The sequence below is a fragment of the Athalia rosae genome, chromosome 6 (assembly GCF_917208135.1).
Source record: "Athalia rosae chromosome 6, iyAthRosa1.1, whole genome shotgun sequence".
NCBI classification, from domain to species: Eukaryota; Metazoa; Arthropoda; class Insecta; order Hymenoptera; family Athaliidae; genus Athalia; species Athalia rosae.
This window is the reverse complement of record NC_064031.1, coordinates 8502071-8519805: the sequence shown is the minus strand read 5'-3', so window position 1 is coordinate 8519805 and position 17735 is coordinate 8502071. Positions and strand designations below refer to the sequence as shown.

General features: G+C 41.6%; 2 protein-coding genes across 7 annotated transcripts; one reads left to right on the top strand and one right to left on the bottom strand.

The window, feature by feature from the left end:
* Window positions 1-51: 51 nt before the first annotated feature.
* On the bottom strand, window positions 52-14601 carry LOC105693672 (E3 ubiquitin-protein ligase listerin). 6 transcript variants are annotated; one of them, XM_048657219.1, is made up of 24 exons: window positions 14459-14601; window positions 7659-8827; window positions 7162-7371; window positions 6824-7090; window positions 6624-6739; window positions 6175-6529; window positions 5913-6100; window positions 5695-5830; window positions 4921-5607; window positions 4619-4832; window positions 4177-4525; window positions 3592-4087; window positions 3374-3492; window positions 3131-3293; window positions 2876-3063; window positions 2605-2788; window positions 2350-2524; window positions 1917-2274; window positions 1695-1841; window positions 1487-1617; window positions 1188-1399; window positions 880-1071; window positions 597-764; window positions 52-493 (listed from the first exon to the last, which is right to left on the bottom strand). In XM_048657219.1, exons 2-24 carry the CDS (start codon window positions 7701-7703, stop codon window positions 434-436), a joined length of 5160 nt encoding a protein of 1719 aa, XP_048513176.1. In that variant the 5' UTR covers window positions 7704-8827; window positions 14459-14601; the 3' UTR covers window positions 52-433. The 6 variants fall into 6 exon arrangements, with proteins under 6 accessions (XP_048513176.1, XP_048513179.1, XP_048513178.1 ...); XM_048657222.1 differs by lacking the exon at window positions 14459-14601 and having other exon boundaries at window positions 7659-8504; window positions 8586-9628; XM_048657221.1 differs by lacking the exon at window positions 14459-14601 and having other exon boundaries at window positions 7659-8498; window positions 8586-9628.
* A 1609-nt stretch (window positions 14602-16210) lies between these two features.
* Window positions 16211-17362, top strand: LOC125501461 (uncharacterized protein F54H12.2-like). Its single transcript, XM_048657468.1, has one exon. It carries the CDS (start codon window positions 16211-16213, stop codon window positions 17360-17362), a length of 1152 nt encoding a protein of 383 aa, XP_048513425.1.
* The last annotated feature ends 373 nt before the right edge of the window (window positions 17363-17735 follow it).

Genomic DNA, 17735 nt, shown 5'->3' with positions numbered 1-17735 from the left:
TGGCTAAAGGGTCTCTAGTTTTTTGGATTATTCAATATATCTATGCCTATGTATCATACACCAAAAAAGTATATATTCACCATTTCTTGAACACTACCGCTCTTATTATGTATAAATTAAAACATTATATTTACATTTATACAAATGGGTAATATTCTTCCTTCAACGCATATACATAATTACATATAGTACGTACATTTTATCTTGGTACCCTATTGTTGAAAATCTTATTGTTCTGATGTTGTTTCACTGTTCAACTAATGGAGTTATCCAAATTTTGTGCATTTCGCTGATTAACAATGGTTTTGAACTAATTTAATCAACATAGTGATAATCCCATGTATTAACTACTTTACAATGAGATAATAACTCGGTTTACATACACACACTCATTATACCTACATCAACATTTCATCTCTATATACTATTAAATTTAGAATATGTTTCGGCAAATTGGACATGTTGATTTCTGACTTGTATTGAACCATTTGTACTGTAATAGAAAAATGTTTATCAATTATTGCAATTTACGACACTAGATTTAGTATAGAACTATTTTTTTTCAACTAAACAAATTTGATTGAATAATATCTTACCAAACACGGTGTGTGGAATTTCTTGCGACAAGTGTGGCACGAAAGCTTTGGTATCTGGTTTGAAGTGGCGTGAACGATACTGAAACAGATGTAACACTCTTCCACACCAGAAAACCTTTTGTCCAAGTTGTTTTTCCAGAGAGTCAAACCATCCCACACAGATCCATTCTAGAGAATATTCGTAATTAAATTTGACATCTGTTGAATCGTTCGGCAACAGCATAGTTTATGATGGATGGATATTACGATGGTGAAACCATTGAGAATAGATACATGGTCAAACCTGATGTGTTAAAAAAATTGAAAGCTGCATGTGACAGTTTCTCCACTGAGCCCCACCACCTGCATGCTGTCCAGGCTCCACAGTCACTGGTCCTAATGGGTGATTAACAGGTAAAACTATACTGAGTTCCAACTTTGCATCTTCCACTTGGTAAAGTGCTATAACTTCTCTTGCTGTTGGGTGTATTTTGACCTATGCATGAATAGTTATAAAAATGATTAATATGTTTGGAGGTACCCTAATTATCAATTAGAGTTGGGAAGTTCCCAAATAAATCCAATATCTGGTGACAATGCCTATTCTGGTACCTGCATATTTTCAATGTTGGTCAGCTTATTGCATTGAAGTTCTTCCTGGCAAAGCATAGGGCTGACATACAGAGTTGTGATTCTATCTACCACGGCACTAACTCTACTGTCTGCAGCTCCCCACCACTGTCTGACCAGAACAGGAAGCTGTCGTAAACTATCAGCATATAACCAGCAAACTAGATGATCCAGTCTCCATTCGGTCCAACTCTCTGAAAATGATCGAGATAAGACTCTACATATCAAACAAACTGATTTGTAAATATTTTAATACAACTGAATATTTTATAATGAGTTACCTGCGAAGCTAAACAACGGAGAAGTAGAAAATATTTCAATCAGCCTGGCAGCCTTATTTTTATTATCATGAAAAACTTCGACAGGCATCAACCGAAAAAGATTATTCAACAAACAGGGAAAGAAATCGTCCCTGAAATAATTTGCGTAGTTATCAGTAACGATTCTGAATATTAGTAATTAGTAATTGCAATTACACCCTAAACTTACTTGAGTGATTCAGAATATTGGTAGCGTAATTCGGCATGAGCATGAGAACACATATCCAGAAGAATGGCCCATGTAAATAGATAACCAAGGGTATAAATATAAGAGTCAGTGTATGGTTGAATCGTGCAGTTCACAGTTTCGCACAATCTATCAAATCAGAAGAATTTTTGCAACTTAGTATTTGAAACATAATTCCTTCAACAAACCTGAATCAAAACTCACTTGAAATCCAGTAGCATAGCATTGACTATACTCTGTGTAGCCGCAAGGATGTGCTCAAATTTTTTTATATTTAATGAGTTAGGGTTGAAATTTTCTGATTCTATAAGAGTTTTGTCTTGTGACACAAGCTCTGGAATAACTTTTTTCAAAGCTTGATAAGCAGACAGTTGAAGACTTGGAACAGGTGATTGGAGCCATTTACATGATAGCTCAATTACTTGTCCAGAGTTGATTGGTGCAAGTGTGGCGCTACTTTGCTGTTTGAAGAAGATTTCATTATCAACTAATTTTAGAGCTTCGCCCAAATTGTCCAGCAAAATGATTTTTGTTGATGATATGTCGTGTTGATTGTACAAATCTGTGAATCGGGGGAAACTGTTGAAACCCAAAGGTATATAAAAAATGGCTTTAATATCAGACAAATTCTGTTTACCGGAACAATACATCCAAGTCTCAATGACGACGATATGCACATCGTCTGCAAAAATGTTTTTCCACTCGTCCAACATTGTCAGAGGCAATGCTTTTATAGGCTCTTCTTCATGCTTATACAGAAGTGCTTGTATCACTCGAAACAATTGATTAACAGCAACAATGAAAGCTGTTACCTGAAAGTATTCAAAAAAAGGGAAGTAATTCTTGCAAGAAGCTGTATCAGTTTTTAATAATGAGCCATTCTGAGACTTACCTGCAAATTATCACAGTCCTGTCTAGATTTGTTCACTGAAAGTTGCCAAGAAGCTAGTGATATGAGTATAAAATCCCAATGCACATTATTAAGCTTCAATGGTATTGTTGCTGCAGTTTTTCTCAGGAACCTTATAACTTCCAAGGCTATTCTCAACTCTTGCCAGGATACCCGAGATACATCACTAAAACAACATGAAAATGTAGTAAATTTGACTGAAAATTTTTTAGCAAAATTAGTTTTTGAGATCATGATCTAATCTGGTACCAACCACCCAAACAATAAGAAACCACTGTCTTCTTGATAAAGTTTTATCATTTTGTCCAGGGTTGCAATGAAAGATTGAACAATGCCTTCATCTGATCCATCGCGCAATAAACTGCGTTCTATTACAAGTACATTGATATAGTCATACAGTTCTAACGGAACATCTGCCATATTAACATAATCAGGTAGTACCTGAAAGGATTATCAAAGTTACATGAAAATGGCAAATAAGTGATATTGAAAATGTAGAAGGGTATACTTGAACAGCATGAAGGTAAGCGGCCTGTTCATCGGTACCACTGGACTCAGAACTTAAGGTGCTGAAATTTCTCTTGAAATAAGTAGCCAGGCTAGTACACGGTGCGAGTTCTGTACAATAGAGGTGTAATACATAAGGCCAAATTCCAATATTGGTACGAGAACTGAAAAATGAATGAGTTATCCATCGATTATAAATTTGTCATTAGCTTTTCTGTTTACAATTCGATACATCTTAACTAACTTTTCAAAGATGAGTCTGAGAATGCTTTCACGTACATCGGGTTCAAGCAATGTATACGTATGCTTGAATTCTTCACGCAGATTAGCAAGCAGGGTACTGATGGAATTATAATGTTTCGTCTGTGGAGTACAAAAACAAATGGATTTCGGTAATTCAGTTTAAAGGTGAATGCACCTTTAAATGCAACCTTGACGTTGGATATACAAATATATGCTTACAGATGCGTAATGCCGACTATATAAATATCCTACAGCAATGACGTGTAATATATTTGCCAGAGTATCTTTGATAGTAGGCAAGGCAGTATTTTTTGAAGTATCCATACTTTCTATTTGGTTTGAACCAGCCTCGTCAATATCTTCGCTCGCGCGATTTGTTGTAAACATTTTTTTCAACAATATTATATTGAAAAAAGCCCATTTAACGCAGTTTTCTATATCGTCAATAGGATACTTTCGTTCCAAATCGACCTTAATAAAGTCTCGACCAATTTGAGTCTCAAAAGAGGTTTCCATCACTAACAAATTACCCGATACTACTTCTCCATATAAAACAACAGTTGTTGGGCTCGACAACCACGTTGTTATTTCTGCTCCACTCGTAAAAGACATAACAACATCTCCCATGAGAGCATTCTGGTTACCATCTTTCATCATTGCTGTTATAAATGTTGCGGCAACTTCCACAAGTTTTTCGGTGAACAGTATATCTTTTCTGTAAAAAATACAATATACATGACACCTAAAAAATCTAAATACCTTAACTTTGGGTCAACAATTTTTTCAAAATATTCATTGACTTACGATTTGAAGATTTTTTCCCAAAGAATATTAGCACACTTCTTAGTCAAACCAAGTAGCTTAGATGAAGAAAGTTTATTAATGAATTCCACAACTGCGAGTTTCCAAGTATTTTGTACAGTATTTCCTACATGGAAATCACTGCCATCCAAGTCATCTCTACAGCTGAGTTGAAACAGAGCCTCTACTATTTTAATAGCCCCTAGTCCCGGTTGTTTATGACTCCAAGTTACCATACATAGATCAGACAGCAATTCCGCAAGGGCATTTGAATTTTTGTTACTTTGTTCGGTCACTCCATTGCAAAGAATTGATACAATACACTCGAATGTGCGTTCACCGACAATTAAATCTGAATATGAATAATAGAAGTTCGTATCTTTTTAGTTTTCTAAACATTTCATTGAATATAAGTAGGAATGTATCAAAGCTTTATCAATCTTACCACCATTATCTTGGCATTCAAAACAAAGCATTAGAACATTCTTATTAGTGTTAAAGTTAGTTGTTGAATCACTAGTTGCTATCTGTTTAGCAATTTCAACTAACGAGGTGGAGACTTTAGTTTGTGAAATCCACTCTATCACTACTGGATCGCCTCTATTCCGTTTTGACAAAGCATACTCAATTCCATACCTAAGCACAATTTCATTGTCGATCTGTAATATTTATTTACATGAGTACATTCAGATAATTTATTTTAAAAATTCTGCATTGATCTTTAGTAAGGTAACACAGATAATATACCTGAGCGATTGAAGCAAGGACCGCATTTTTTTCTGATTCGTCGAAATATTTGATTATACTAAATAACAGCTTCATTATAATTCCAATGTGTTTGGGTTTTTCGATCAACCATTGCTTCAAATGTTTGTCATAGATGCTGAACAGACTGGTACCTGTATTGTCCGATTGAACTACGGCATCCAGAAGATCTTTGCTTCCGAAATTAAAAACTAATTTGTAAAAGGTTTGGACAAATATTCCAGACGAATCTTCTTCAATGCTAGCAAAACAAACCGAAGCTATTTTATTTATCAGTTGAGCTAACTCCATGTGATACAATGCATCATCATTTGCGACTTGAGGCACGACTTCATCTTTCTCTACTTTCTCGTTTGGATCGAAAAACTTTACCCTCAAGTGTTTACGGCTTACTAGCGAGGTATTTCGCAAACCCAGCAATAAGTCAATTAATGAATCGTGTGTTTCAGAAATACAAGCCGCATCGAAATTTAGATTTGTTGATTCTAGTGAATCTAATAATTTGGCCTCGAGTTCAGCCCAAAATTGTTGAACCAAATAAGAATATGATTTGTAATCAGCAACCTCACGATTTTTACTCCAATAACAAACGAGCTGTGTTATTTGATTTGAAAGTAATTGTTTTATCAGTGAATTTTTCGTAAGGCACCACTCCAATGCTGGCACCAACTAAAATATGACAAAGCAAGTCAGACTGAAGCTGTGATATGTTACTTTATAGACGACTAATAATAGGTGTTGAAAATATTCGTTTACCTGTTGTTGGAATAAAGTCTCACACAAAATTTGATTGTTACTGTTCTGGTGTATCACATAACGTAAACACTCTGTGAATGCCGTCACCACGGCTAACGTCTCCAAGTGACTAAGCTGAACACTTTTGACTTTAAAGCTGTGAAATTAGGTTTCAATTTATTGCATTAGTGAATCATTTTCAAGTTATAGTTTATTTCATACTTAGCATTATTATTCACCCTTTTCGGAGATTATCAAAGAAGTTTGTATACAAATGTATTCTGTCCACATTTTGTAGTTGAAAATGACTAATCAATGGTAATAAATTAGGATAGATAGAGCTAGCGCTACCATGTCCCCCATCTCTTAGAACACGCCACAACTTGGGCAATATGAGCTTTTCAATGCTAACTACGTTATGCCAATTCTAAAAAAAATCAAATTCTCAATGGGAAAACACAAGGAAAAGCATTGTGTGTAAAACATCAAATAGTAGCTCACCTTAATTTTATGTATCACAAACAATACAGCTTCCCATACGACGGGTGACACGCCAGGATCTGTTTCATCGAGATTGTTCATAATAGCGGTGATCAACTTTTTTTTTTCATTTTTATACAGCTCATCAGTGTATTGGATCATTGCTGCGAGCACACTGAAGAATCCAGCTCTGATTAGTGGAACTTCATGCTTTGCCAATTTCCAGAATTTGTTACTTGATAAGATGTTTGCGTGGATGTTTGCAACTTTTTCTAGCTGGTGAACTGGAATTGATTTTAAGTATAACGAGTAACCTTGCAAACTTGATATCAGTAATCGCTGATATCTGATTTCCATTTCCTCTGGTGTTCCTGTTCTAAAAATTACATTAGATGATTGGATGATTAATCACTCATCTTCGAATTGAAAAATTTTTCGTAAAATCTTGCCAATGCGATAAATTTACACACTTTTTATTTCCAAGGGTCTGTGGAGTTTGAATCGTAATATTATCGTGAATATAATTTAATATCTCTTCCTGACAGTGGACTATCGCATCAGTTGATTTTTTAGGGGGGAATATTTCCTGGAAAATAAAAAACAATCTCACTCTCCAACAAGCTCGCATGTTTCAAATTTCAGATTCAAGAAATGTGATGGAATTCAATACCTGAAACGCGTTACTAGCAGCAGATGCTGCAGGTGCATATGTATCATATTGAGAGGTGAACCATGGTCCAGCTAGCTGTTTTAGGTATGGTGCAATATTTCTACCCACAGGTTTAACAACAGCTAAATGAGCAATGTGAGTAGCTTCTCTTACTCTGTGGTTAACATCAATTGCCAGAACGCAATATATACGTGGCCAAAATGGCAGAACGGACCGAACAGTCAGTGGTGTTGAGTTGTTACACAGAACGGTAAATTCTTGCAATGCCTGCGTTAATGTGACGTTTTACTATTCATCAATCAAGACATGGAAAACTAGCACCAGCAAGAAAATTGTACCTTCAATTTAGTAGTTGCATCTTTTTTATTCATTTTCTTCAATAGCAGTTGAAAGTTTGAATCTAATTTACTGACATCAATTTCATCCAGCGTACTTATAGTTAGTCCTGGTAAAATGGGATCATATCCGCTATCCTTTACTGCCAAAAGACTAACAAAATGTGGTTTGGAAGCGCTTAGCAGCTCAGCACTTCTACCACTGCTTGATGGCTGAGAGAATAAAAACAATTGCTGTACTCAAGTATAAACATCATGAGCTTGGTGCAGGGTTTGTGTGAGCCATTATATTTATTGATGTAATATTAAATCTATTAACGAATTCAGAAATAACCTGAGTATTCAATCTCTTTGCTAGCTAGTAGAACCATTTTTAATGAACAGTTGTCTAATTATGCGGTAACAGTAATAATAGCAAGTCCATGAATTGAGATATGAATTGAGGTTACAAGTATAAAATTGATAACAAGATGTCAATTCAAACTTTCAACAGGACTCACCCTTGCATTATTCTTTGTTCGTTGTGCCTGTTTATTTTTCCCCATTTTTGATATCACGTATCAATTTTTGTGATACTAGTTTTTTTTTTCGAAACTTAGTATTGATTTTTCCAGGACTTTTGATAAGTATGTCAGCTTCAGTCAACGACTACGTACGTATGTACATACGTAGTACTTGACGAATATAAAAAAACTCACACATATGTCACAACCACTGGTCACAACCTATGGCCATGTATACACCGCTCTACACGCGTATATGCGTCAAGCACCAAATGGCGGACCAAATCGTTTGGTGCGCACGGTATAAACTGTATAACGGTAATCATTAGGATTAAATGATGAATATTTAGTTTTTGAAAAATGCTAAAGATTTTATTTGCAGATTATCGAGTATTTCCCACATTGATAAATCAGTATCTATTTTCGTTTTTCTCTGTTTCCAACAAATTCTGTCTTATCAAATGTTGTAATTCATGCTGTGTTTTTGCTTCAAATGAATTGCATCTCAAATCAGATTGAACAGTTCCGAACTTCATTTTTTACATGTATGTTTCTTCGGGTTCTATCAATAATGGAATTCTATAGACTAAGATTTATCCTGAATCTACATATGTATACATATAAATTTGGTACAAAAAATTATACGAATATTACATCTAAATATGAATTATAATTATGTTCCATCCATTGCCTATGTTTCATTATTCGATCGACTCCCTGTTGTTGAAGTGTTTTCATGAAGTTGTAAATCAAATCCCATAACACATACCTGGAATCTTCATTTTCAGTTGTCAGCTCGTATTATTTGCACCGGTCTCCTTGGATTTATCTCAGTTTCTGATCCTCGTATGCGACATATCAATAATCCACAAAGAATTTTGTTCAAGTTACATGTTGAGTAGAATAGTGCATCAAACAACTTACCGTGAAATTTCCCATACTTTCTCTTGCGATTGTGCTTTCTATTTTTCATAGTGTTGTTGATATTCCACAAGAGAGAACGACTCATATTGTTCCTCAAAATCACTGCTCTCGGCGTCGTGCGTAAATATCTCGCGGGAACTTGTGGACAACCGGTCAACACATGCCCGAAATCTTTATTTACATTTGTCGGCCCTTGTGTTTTGCATCGCTTTCGTTTCATTCATCGAAACTCTTGGCATAAACTACAAAAAAATTTCAGTTTCACATGTGATCAAATCATATTTTTTTGTGTTATGCCTAATATCCTGGAAAAAGAGATAAATCGTATGAAGCTTCGCTTATGTCCCAGAAGAAGAAACAATTCGTATTGTTCGTCAAAATTACTTCTTTCGGTACTGTAAATAAAAAGTAATCGTTGCAGTCATTGCATCGCCGATCGAAAGCAGCAACGAATTCAGAGCTGTCAAAATTTGAAGCAGCAAGCAGACCAAGGCAACGAATCTGAATTCGTTGACCAAGGTAGCAGCATTGAGTACTTTGTATACTTCGTATACTTAGTACATACGAAGTTGAGTTGTTCCTGGTGACCGAACTGTTCCGAGTCAGCCCAAAGTGCGTGGCCACTATGTAGGTCTGAATTCGTTGCTAGTGTCATGATCAATCCGCTGGTGCCTAGTCTACACCTAATGTTAAAGGCACTATCTTGAAGTTGGCTGGTATTAAAGTGCCAGTGTAGGTAGGTTTTATAATGTTTAAGTCCTGCGTGCGTTCTTTCAAGCATTCAATGTTTCAAGATATTGAGAAACCCAGTTCGTTGAGTGTAGATATGAGTATAGAGGTGAAGCTAGGGCGAGTGGCTTGACCAACCTGAGACGGCAGGGGAAGAACGGTTTCGTATCCAGCCACCAAGGCGCGCTACTAGGTATCTTGGACCGTTGAGTGTAGATAGAACGATGTAGATAGGAATAGAGGTGCGGAAGACGTGGTGGGGGTATGCTTATGTACTTTTCCTTATATACAAGAGCTTTGCCTCTCCACTAGTAGATGGCGCTGACAAAAATTGCCCAATTTTACGCACACGCAGAGCGGTCTCGCGTACATGAGATTACCACATGCAAAGGCTCACGGACGGCCCGAGCTTTCCCTCCCCACTACTTGGTGCGCTGCAGTCGGTTACTTACACGCATACGGGTCCCTGTAAATGATATGCACGCACACAATTGATTCTCGCTGGCGCGCGGCGTTCGCGATTTCAACTTTAAATTTGGTGTAAGTCTTCTTTATAGACTTCTCTATTTCGTGAACTATCCTCATCCCCGAATTTCAATATTTACTATTTTTTTCAAAATTAGAAGCCTCAAAAAAGTGCTAAGAAAATTAATTTTTTTTTAGACAGTTGCCATATTGTAAAAACAAAAATTTTTCTGTAGAAACGAACATTCTCCCGTCAATTCTGTAGGAACGAACATTCTCTTTTGATTCTTCTACTCGGCAAGGTGGTCATTTCGCGCAGTATATAGACACGTTCCTTAAAATCAAGCAGGAGGCCAGTGGCTGGCCTGCCGATTGCAAGGACGAGGCATCGCGCAACGATTATCTCGACGAGTACGAGAGAGTAGAGGGGATTCGGCTAGACCGTTCCAAGATTTCAAAGAATCCCGGTCTGCGTTCCGTGTCTAAGTTATGCCTGAATTCGTTTTGGGGAAGTTCGGACAGCGGGAAAATATGACGAAAACGGAGATAGTGAATACGCGCCAGCAACTATTGGAATTAATCACCAACCCCGAAGTCGTGGTATCGGGCATATTGATAGTGAACGATACCGTACTCTACGTTAACTGGTCACACGCCGCACAAAGCGTTGAACCGTCGCCTCTATCCAACGTCGTTATCGCCGCGTATACGACTGCCCAGGCTCGCTTAAGATTGTACGAGTATCTCGAACTACTCGATAGACGTATACTCTATTACGATACGGATTCCGTAATTTACCGTCGAAACATGCTCGATCCGAACGAGTACAAACCGCCAACGGGAAATTTCCTCGGTGATCTCACGGACGAATTGGAGGCATACGGTAAGGGCTCCTTCATTCACGCGTTTGATTCGGGGGGGTGCGAAATTCTACGCGTTTATGGTACGGCGCCCCGACGGCAGCGACGCGGAAATTTGTAAAATCAAAGGCATCACGCTGAATCACGATAGCAAAAAACGCATCAACTTCTCGGCAATTAGGAGAACGGTGGTGGAATCAGCGGATCCCGTGCGTCTGGAATACCGCGCTATTCGTCGGACCGCATTGCACGATGTTGTCACGCGAACGGAGACGAAAACCTGCAAACCCGTCTTCGTCAAGAGATTCCGCCGCCCGAATTCATTCGATACGTTACCGTACGGGTACAAAGACGGAAACGGGGGGTAATCAAGTCGTCCTCAGGCACGTGGAATGAGGACCGCATGCTTCGTAAGGCTCGCTCTCGCTCCACCGTTCTCTTCACGAATAAAATTTAGGTACATCACGTCAACGATCCAAGACTTCGTTCCTACCCTCCCTGTCGTCAGCTTCATTCAGCTTTCGTCATATAAGTACAGCGGCCGGGGTGCGACACGATCAGAATCAGATTCACCGAAGACAATCGAGGTCACGCACGCACGACCGAGAAGGAAGAGAAGAAGAAGAAGAAGAAATACACGGACATGCAATCTCAGTTGCATCAAGACTCCGTCGAAGGTGAGACAGAGTTTAATAAACACTGACAATGTACGTACGTACACATAACTCGATACGGGGATCGCAATTAGTCTGTAGTCACGCTGTAGCGGAGTGTCGGTTTTGGCTCAGCGTATCAGGGTACGCGCGTACGTACGAGCTTGTGACGTACGCGCTCCGCGGAGATGAGCTCATCCGTAGACGTGTGCTGGTACGAGCTCATGGCCAGCACACTCCGCGTACCGCGCGTGCTGGAGTGAGCTCATGGCCAGCACGCCGCCGCCGCCGCCGCCACCGCGCGCAATACGAGCTAATACAGTCCATAGGACTATGTTTGCAGAAATTTGATTCACTTGTATCCTTTCTACAGCGAAGCGACGCTAGACGATGACTCAGGATACACGTTGGAAGCATCCGTTCTCTGCCATCGTTGCAGGTCCATCGGGCTGTGGAAAGTCCAATTTCGTGAAGACTTTCTTAAAACACTGTGAACGGATGTGCGATGCGAAATTCACTCGCGTCATCTGGTACTACGACGAATGGCAACCGTTGTACGAATCCACCAGTGGTATAGAATATCGTGAGGGTTTACCGCAACACACTGACTACGACGGCGACAAGAGTCCTAAACTGCTGATCATCGACGATCTGATGCGCGAAGCGTCCAACAACGTAGTCGTCGATTGATTCACCAAGGTTTGCCACCACAAAAACCTCAGCGTCTTCTACATCACGCAAAACCTATTTCACCAAGGACACGGTCAACGCAACATTACGTTAAACGCGAACTATATAGTATTTTTAAAAAATCCTCGGGACCGTGGTCAGACACAACATCTCGCGCGTCGGGTCTGTCCAGAGAACCCGCGGTTTCTTCAAGAGGCCTATCACGATGCTACGGCCATTCCGCACGGATATCTGCTACTCGACTTGAAACAAACGACCCCTGAAAACTGTCGCTTTCGGACGAAAATATTTCTCATGGACGAGAAACACTACGTATACGTTCCGAAAAAGGATATAAACTCGAACGGAACGGGTAAAGTCCCAGTCATTCAGCTGTGATGCCGCAAGGAAGTCGTCGGGGAAGCAGTGCCAGCTTTGGCAAGACAAACACCGTCGCTCTGCAAAAACTAAATCCTACTCAAAAATTGGCTTTGCTCCGTACCGCTGACAAAACGTTGGTGAGAGATATTTGCGAGTACGCTCTCAATGTCTTGCTTAAAAACTTGAAACTGTCGCGCGCCCAGAAAACTCGTCTCGTTCAACACAAGCAAACGCTTCGTCAACTGGCCAAAAAGCAAGGTAATTGGAAGAGTGAGAAAAAAATTTAATTCAACGAGGAAACGGATTTCTGACTCTCTTACTCGCACCGATATTAGGGACTTTGGCTTCTAGTCTCTTTTCAAAGTAAAAAAGAAAAATCGCAGAGAGAGAATGGAGCATACAAAGGAGATGGTTTTAATACCAGCGGATACGATTGAGAGATTTTGACGTCGCGTCAGCGAGAATACGACTGCGGAAGTTACACCGCCGACGACGAATGACGCCGCCGACAATCCTGTCTTAAGACTGGACCAGGAGATGAGAGTTATCTTGAACTCAAAGTCGGAGGACAACGCGGAAACGTGAAAACTCTACCAGCAAGCGATGCAGCGGTATTTATTTTTTGCAGACGAGGATAAAAAGCCGTTGGAAGTTCTGATTCGCGATAACGGAGAAAGCAACACGGCGAGCCGATTACCCAACGAAATACCGAGACCGAGTATCAGAAGATAGTAGACACTGTTCCAAACAGGTATGCTGCGAAAGCGGGACTTTTGATGCGATTGCTGACGATAAGCGACGAAACATTTGCGCGTTTTGGATGGGTTGTGTCCGATGTTGTTTCAATCGACGGAGTAATCATTCCTGGTACAAATATTGTCGATCTGATCAATCACACGATGCGCTCGGGAAAGACATTCGATCCCGCAGAAAGCATACAGTTTGCACGGTTTCTCCACGCGATTAATGTCCCGCGAGAGTGTGTTGGAAATGATGAATTTTGGAAAACTATTCGATGGTTTGACGAGAGGCGAAGAAGCCTCGTTCTAAAAAGGAAAAGACCCGTCACCACCACCAGCGATAAAACCGATGAGACGGCTAGTCCGCAGCCTCAAGTTCCAGTAACGCGTGATCGTTCGAAAGAGACCAACGTGTCTCCGGGATCCCTCTATTCGGGACTACGAAATTGGAAAAGACTGCGCTTTTCGAAGTGATGCAAATGTTCGAAGAGATCTATTACGACCCAGCACACCCTGCGGGCTACGCGGGTGCACGAAATCTGGAACGGGCGGCTCGCGGCGAAAAGACTCAAGCGATGGTGAAGAAATGGCTGGCTGCACAGGATACGTATACTTTGCACAAATCCGTGCGAAGAAACTTTGAAAGAGCAAGATACGCGTTCCCAACATCGACGACGTGCGGGAGGCTGATCTGGCCGATTTGAGCTCGATAAGAAGAAAAAATAACGGACATCGCTATTTACTGGTGGTCATCGACGTTTTGAGCAAATACGCCTGGGTCGTAGCCGTGAAGTGTAAAACAGACAATTCCGTGGCAGAAGGATATCAACACGTGCTAACCACAACCCCACGTAGACCTGTTTTACTGCAGACCGACAAGGGTAAGGAGTTTGTCGGACGAACATTTCAAAAGCTTCTTTCGGACAACGGCATACGATATCGCACTACCCGCAATCACGATATTGAAGCAGCTATCGTCGAACGCTTCAATCGCACACTCAAGGAGCGACTTCGGCGTTATTTTACGCATAAAAATAGTCAGCGCTACGTAGACGTTTTACCACTCATCATTCAAGCGTACAACGAGACACGTCACTCGAGTATCGGTATGTCCCCTGCCGAGGTGACGCTAGAGAACGCTGCAAAAGCGCGGGCTTACATACAGAAGCGGTATCCAGCACGTTGTATCGGCAGACCCCAATTTCGCGAAAACGATATCGTGCGAATCAGCAAAACCAAAGGAACTCTCCAGAAAGGGTACGAGGCAAACTGGAGCGAAGAATTGTTCAAAATTCGCCGAGTACTCGCTCGCGCACCGATTGTCTATGTATTAGAGGATCTCTCCAGCGAAGAAATTGACGGTACTTTCTACGAACCTGAGCTTCAGCGTATCGAGGGAAGAGGTCCCGATGGCGAAGCCCTCCAAAATTGAAGGAAAAAAAAAGATCTGGATCAACGGTGTCGCAGTGATTCGTTCTGCGTACGTTGACGCGGAACCTCGCAAGACACGCCAGTGCGATGGCAAAGGACCACTTTTACATCACACTTCCGAGCAATAGCTCAGTCCCCTTTTTCTCGGACAATCGTTCCTGCTGCTACATCACGCAGTTACCACGCGCGATCGTATAAGGGGCGCTCACAGGTCCAAGGAGACAGTCGATGGTCGCCCGCGTTAATCGTCTCGTCGCAGCGCAAAAGGTTACCAGGCGGAAGTGGAATTCGAATATTAAGAAGAGCAAGAAGAAGAAGAAAAAGACGTCCCGTACCGCGTCAAGTAAGAATAGAGGGCGAAAGAAACACTCCAAAAACGAACCATGAGGGACATATTTGGACCGGCGTAATTTGTCGCACTATATCCGTACGATGTCTTTTCTACACGCGCGCTCGAGTAAGTGCACGAAATCCGAATTGGATTTATTCTCTGTACCTCTGACACAAACCTCGATCGAAAGCGGACAATGGATACACTAAAAGCCGGTTTCGTCTCTAACCGATGACTCTCCGATCGAATTCGCTGTACCGGGGCACGGTGACGAGTACTGTAACGCATCACATGAAGACCCACGTGATCCGGATAACATGGGGACAATCAGGGTTCCGGTCCCGCCAAGAAAAAGGCCATCAGAGGGCGGCGGGCGGCTGGGCGCCAAACGGAAGATGCGCACAGCGCAAGGCGCAGCTCAAGATGGCGAAATCTAGGGTATAAAAGGCAGCCACCAACCGGGAACGAGGTTGCTCTACCAGCGGTCAGCTGCGAGTCGACACCGGCGCAACTTCACCGTTCAAATTAGCTAGCGAACCAATCTCTCAGATAACCTTATTTCATTACGGCATCGCGCCAACAACCTTTTGTTTGTTAGCACCGCGATATCAATTCGGGGTTATCACCCACACATCTTAAAGTATTGGCAAAGGCCGCTTAAATAGTAAAGATAGTTAAATAAGTTAGCTCAGGGCAGATTAAGAATTTAATTAATAATTTTCGTTTAGTTTCCGCCGTACAATCGGTACAAATTTGCCAAAGAGAACACTTTTGTAAAAACCAGTGTCATCAGACTTCTTGTTTTTTTCTTTAAATAATAATTGTTTTGATTTTTCTTTGTTTGATCATTCTATTTGGCCGCTGTTTTTGGTTTTCTTTTCACCCTGTAACAAAGTTCAGTCCTTAGAGCCAGCTTTGGTGGGGCGAGGCGTACAACAGGTAGTACTGGTTGAGCTATAATTGCAATCCGTATCTGATCTTGTGCTCACCGTTCCCCACCCGAGTCTGAATAGACAGGCACGGAGTGCATAAGTGCTCCCTGCTCTGGAGGGGCTATACGACTCTGGTGGAGCATCGTTTCCATCCGAGTTCGGCAGCCATTCGGCCCAATCTGCCCACATCTCCACAGACAGCCTTGGTCCAACTGTGAGTTGACCCGGGTCTGGTTCCCCCGACGCGGCTCTGGTCCAGTATCGGATCCGAGTCCGTATCCTGCCCACATCCCAGCCCACGAGACGTTGATTACACAAGAAGGAGCCATAAGTTAAATAAGTAGTGCAAAAAACCCACCACTACCGGCCGTGTCCCACAAGCTCCGCTTAGGGAACGTCCCGGAAAGTTGCAGTACATCGACCTTGCCCACACTATGCTGAGCTTACGCGTACGATTACGCCGTACAAAAGAGGAAACAACCGCATCGGCGAGCAAGGACGCTTCTACCACACCATGGGTGACCCCTATAAATAACTTGCTTCACTCAATGTTCAATCAAGTGGCTATATTTTTCAATCCAAAACCGGTATCACCAGTCGACAACTCTTACACCTACCGCGCCTACATAGAGACGCTGCTGAATTACGCACCGAACGCTAAACAATCGCATCTTACGGCTGGACTGTGGTACGATAACAAGAACGGCGAAACAGATATTTGCGAACCGCATGGAAACGACGTGCCCTCAATGAACGGTTTCATCAGACGCAGCAGAATCATGCGAAACGGATGCATCGTAGATTTGATCGGACATCTCCACTGCGACGTCTTTAATCAGGAAAAGTTTTTACTGAACGGTGTAGAACTACGAATACGCCTCGTACGCTCGAGAGATAGCTTCTGCCTTATGGAAACTGAAGCGCTGCATACTCTACATATTCTAGAAGCATCTTTACTCGTGCGCCGGGTGAAAATCAGCCCAGGTATATTGCTGGCTCATGCAAGAACTCTAGCCAAGGGTACGGCAAAATATGCAGTTACCCGAGTTGAAGTTAAAGCCTTCACCATTCATGTCGGCGTGCAGGCTGAGACGCTGGACAACGTCATACTCGGACAACTACCGAAACGCGTCATTTTGGGGCTCGTCAGCAACAAGGCTTTCAACGGTGACAGACAACGGAATCCCTTCAACTTTCAACATTCCATGCTGAATTATCTATCGTTGTACGTCGACGGAATTCAAATACCCTCGAAAGCTTTGCAACCGAGTTTTGGAAAGAACGGCGTATACGTCGACACGTATCACACTTTATTCTCTGGGACCGAAGTACATTTTCTCAACGAGGGCTGCGGTATCGGACGACTACACTATGAAATGGGAAATTGTCTCACAGCATTTGACCTAACGCCTGATCTTGCGGCCAACTGTTCGTCTCACTGGTCCATCAAACACGGAACACTCAGGATTGAATTACGCTTCGACGATGCACTCAAAGAAACTATCAACTGTATCGTGTACGCGGAATTCGACAATATTATTGAAAGTGATGCATCGCGTCAGGTTGTCACATATTTCGGCGGTTAGCCCGAACGCTGACAAAAAAACAGACGGAGCAACACGTGTTGAGACCACGCCCGAACAAGAGCACAGTGGGAGGTACAGCTCAACGACTTTAAAAAGGGTATTCTCGTATTCGAGAGAAACAGTCAAGTGCTTCTCACCGTCTCGACAACATCTTCACCAGCGATGGATTTTATCGTAGATATCCAAGGCTTCAGGGATGTTTACGGACGTTTCTTGCCGGAAGAAGTGGCATTAGTAGCACTCGAGAATCCGTACTTTGCTCACTGGCTCGTACAACCGCCATACCCGTTTACCGATCTATCGGGGAAGGAGTGTGCCGTCAACAATTACGTGACTTGTTATCATCACGGGGTCGATTGGTTCGAAGGAGACA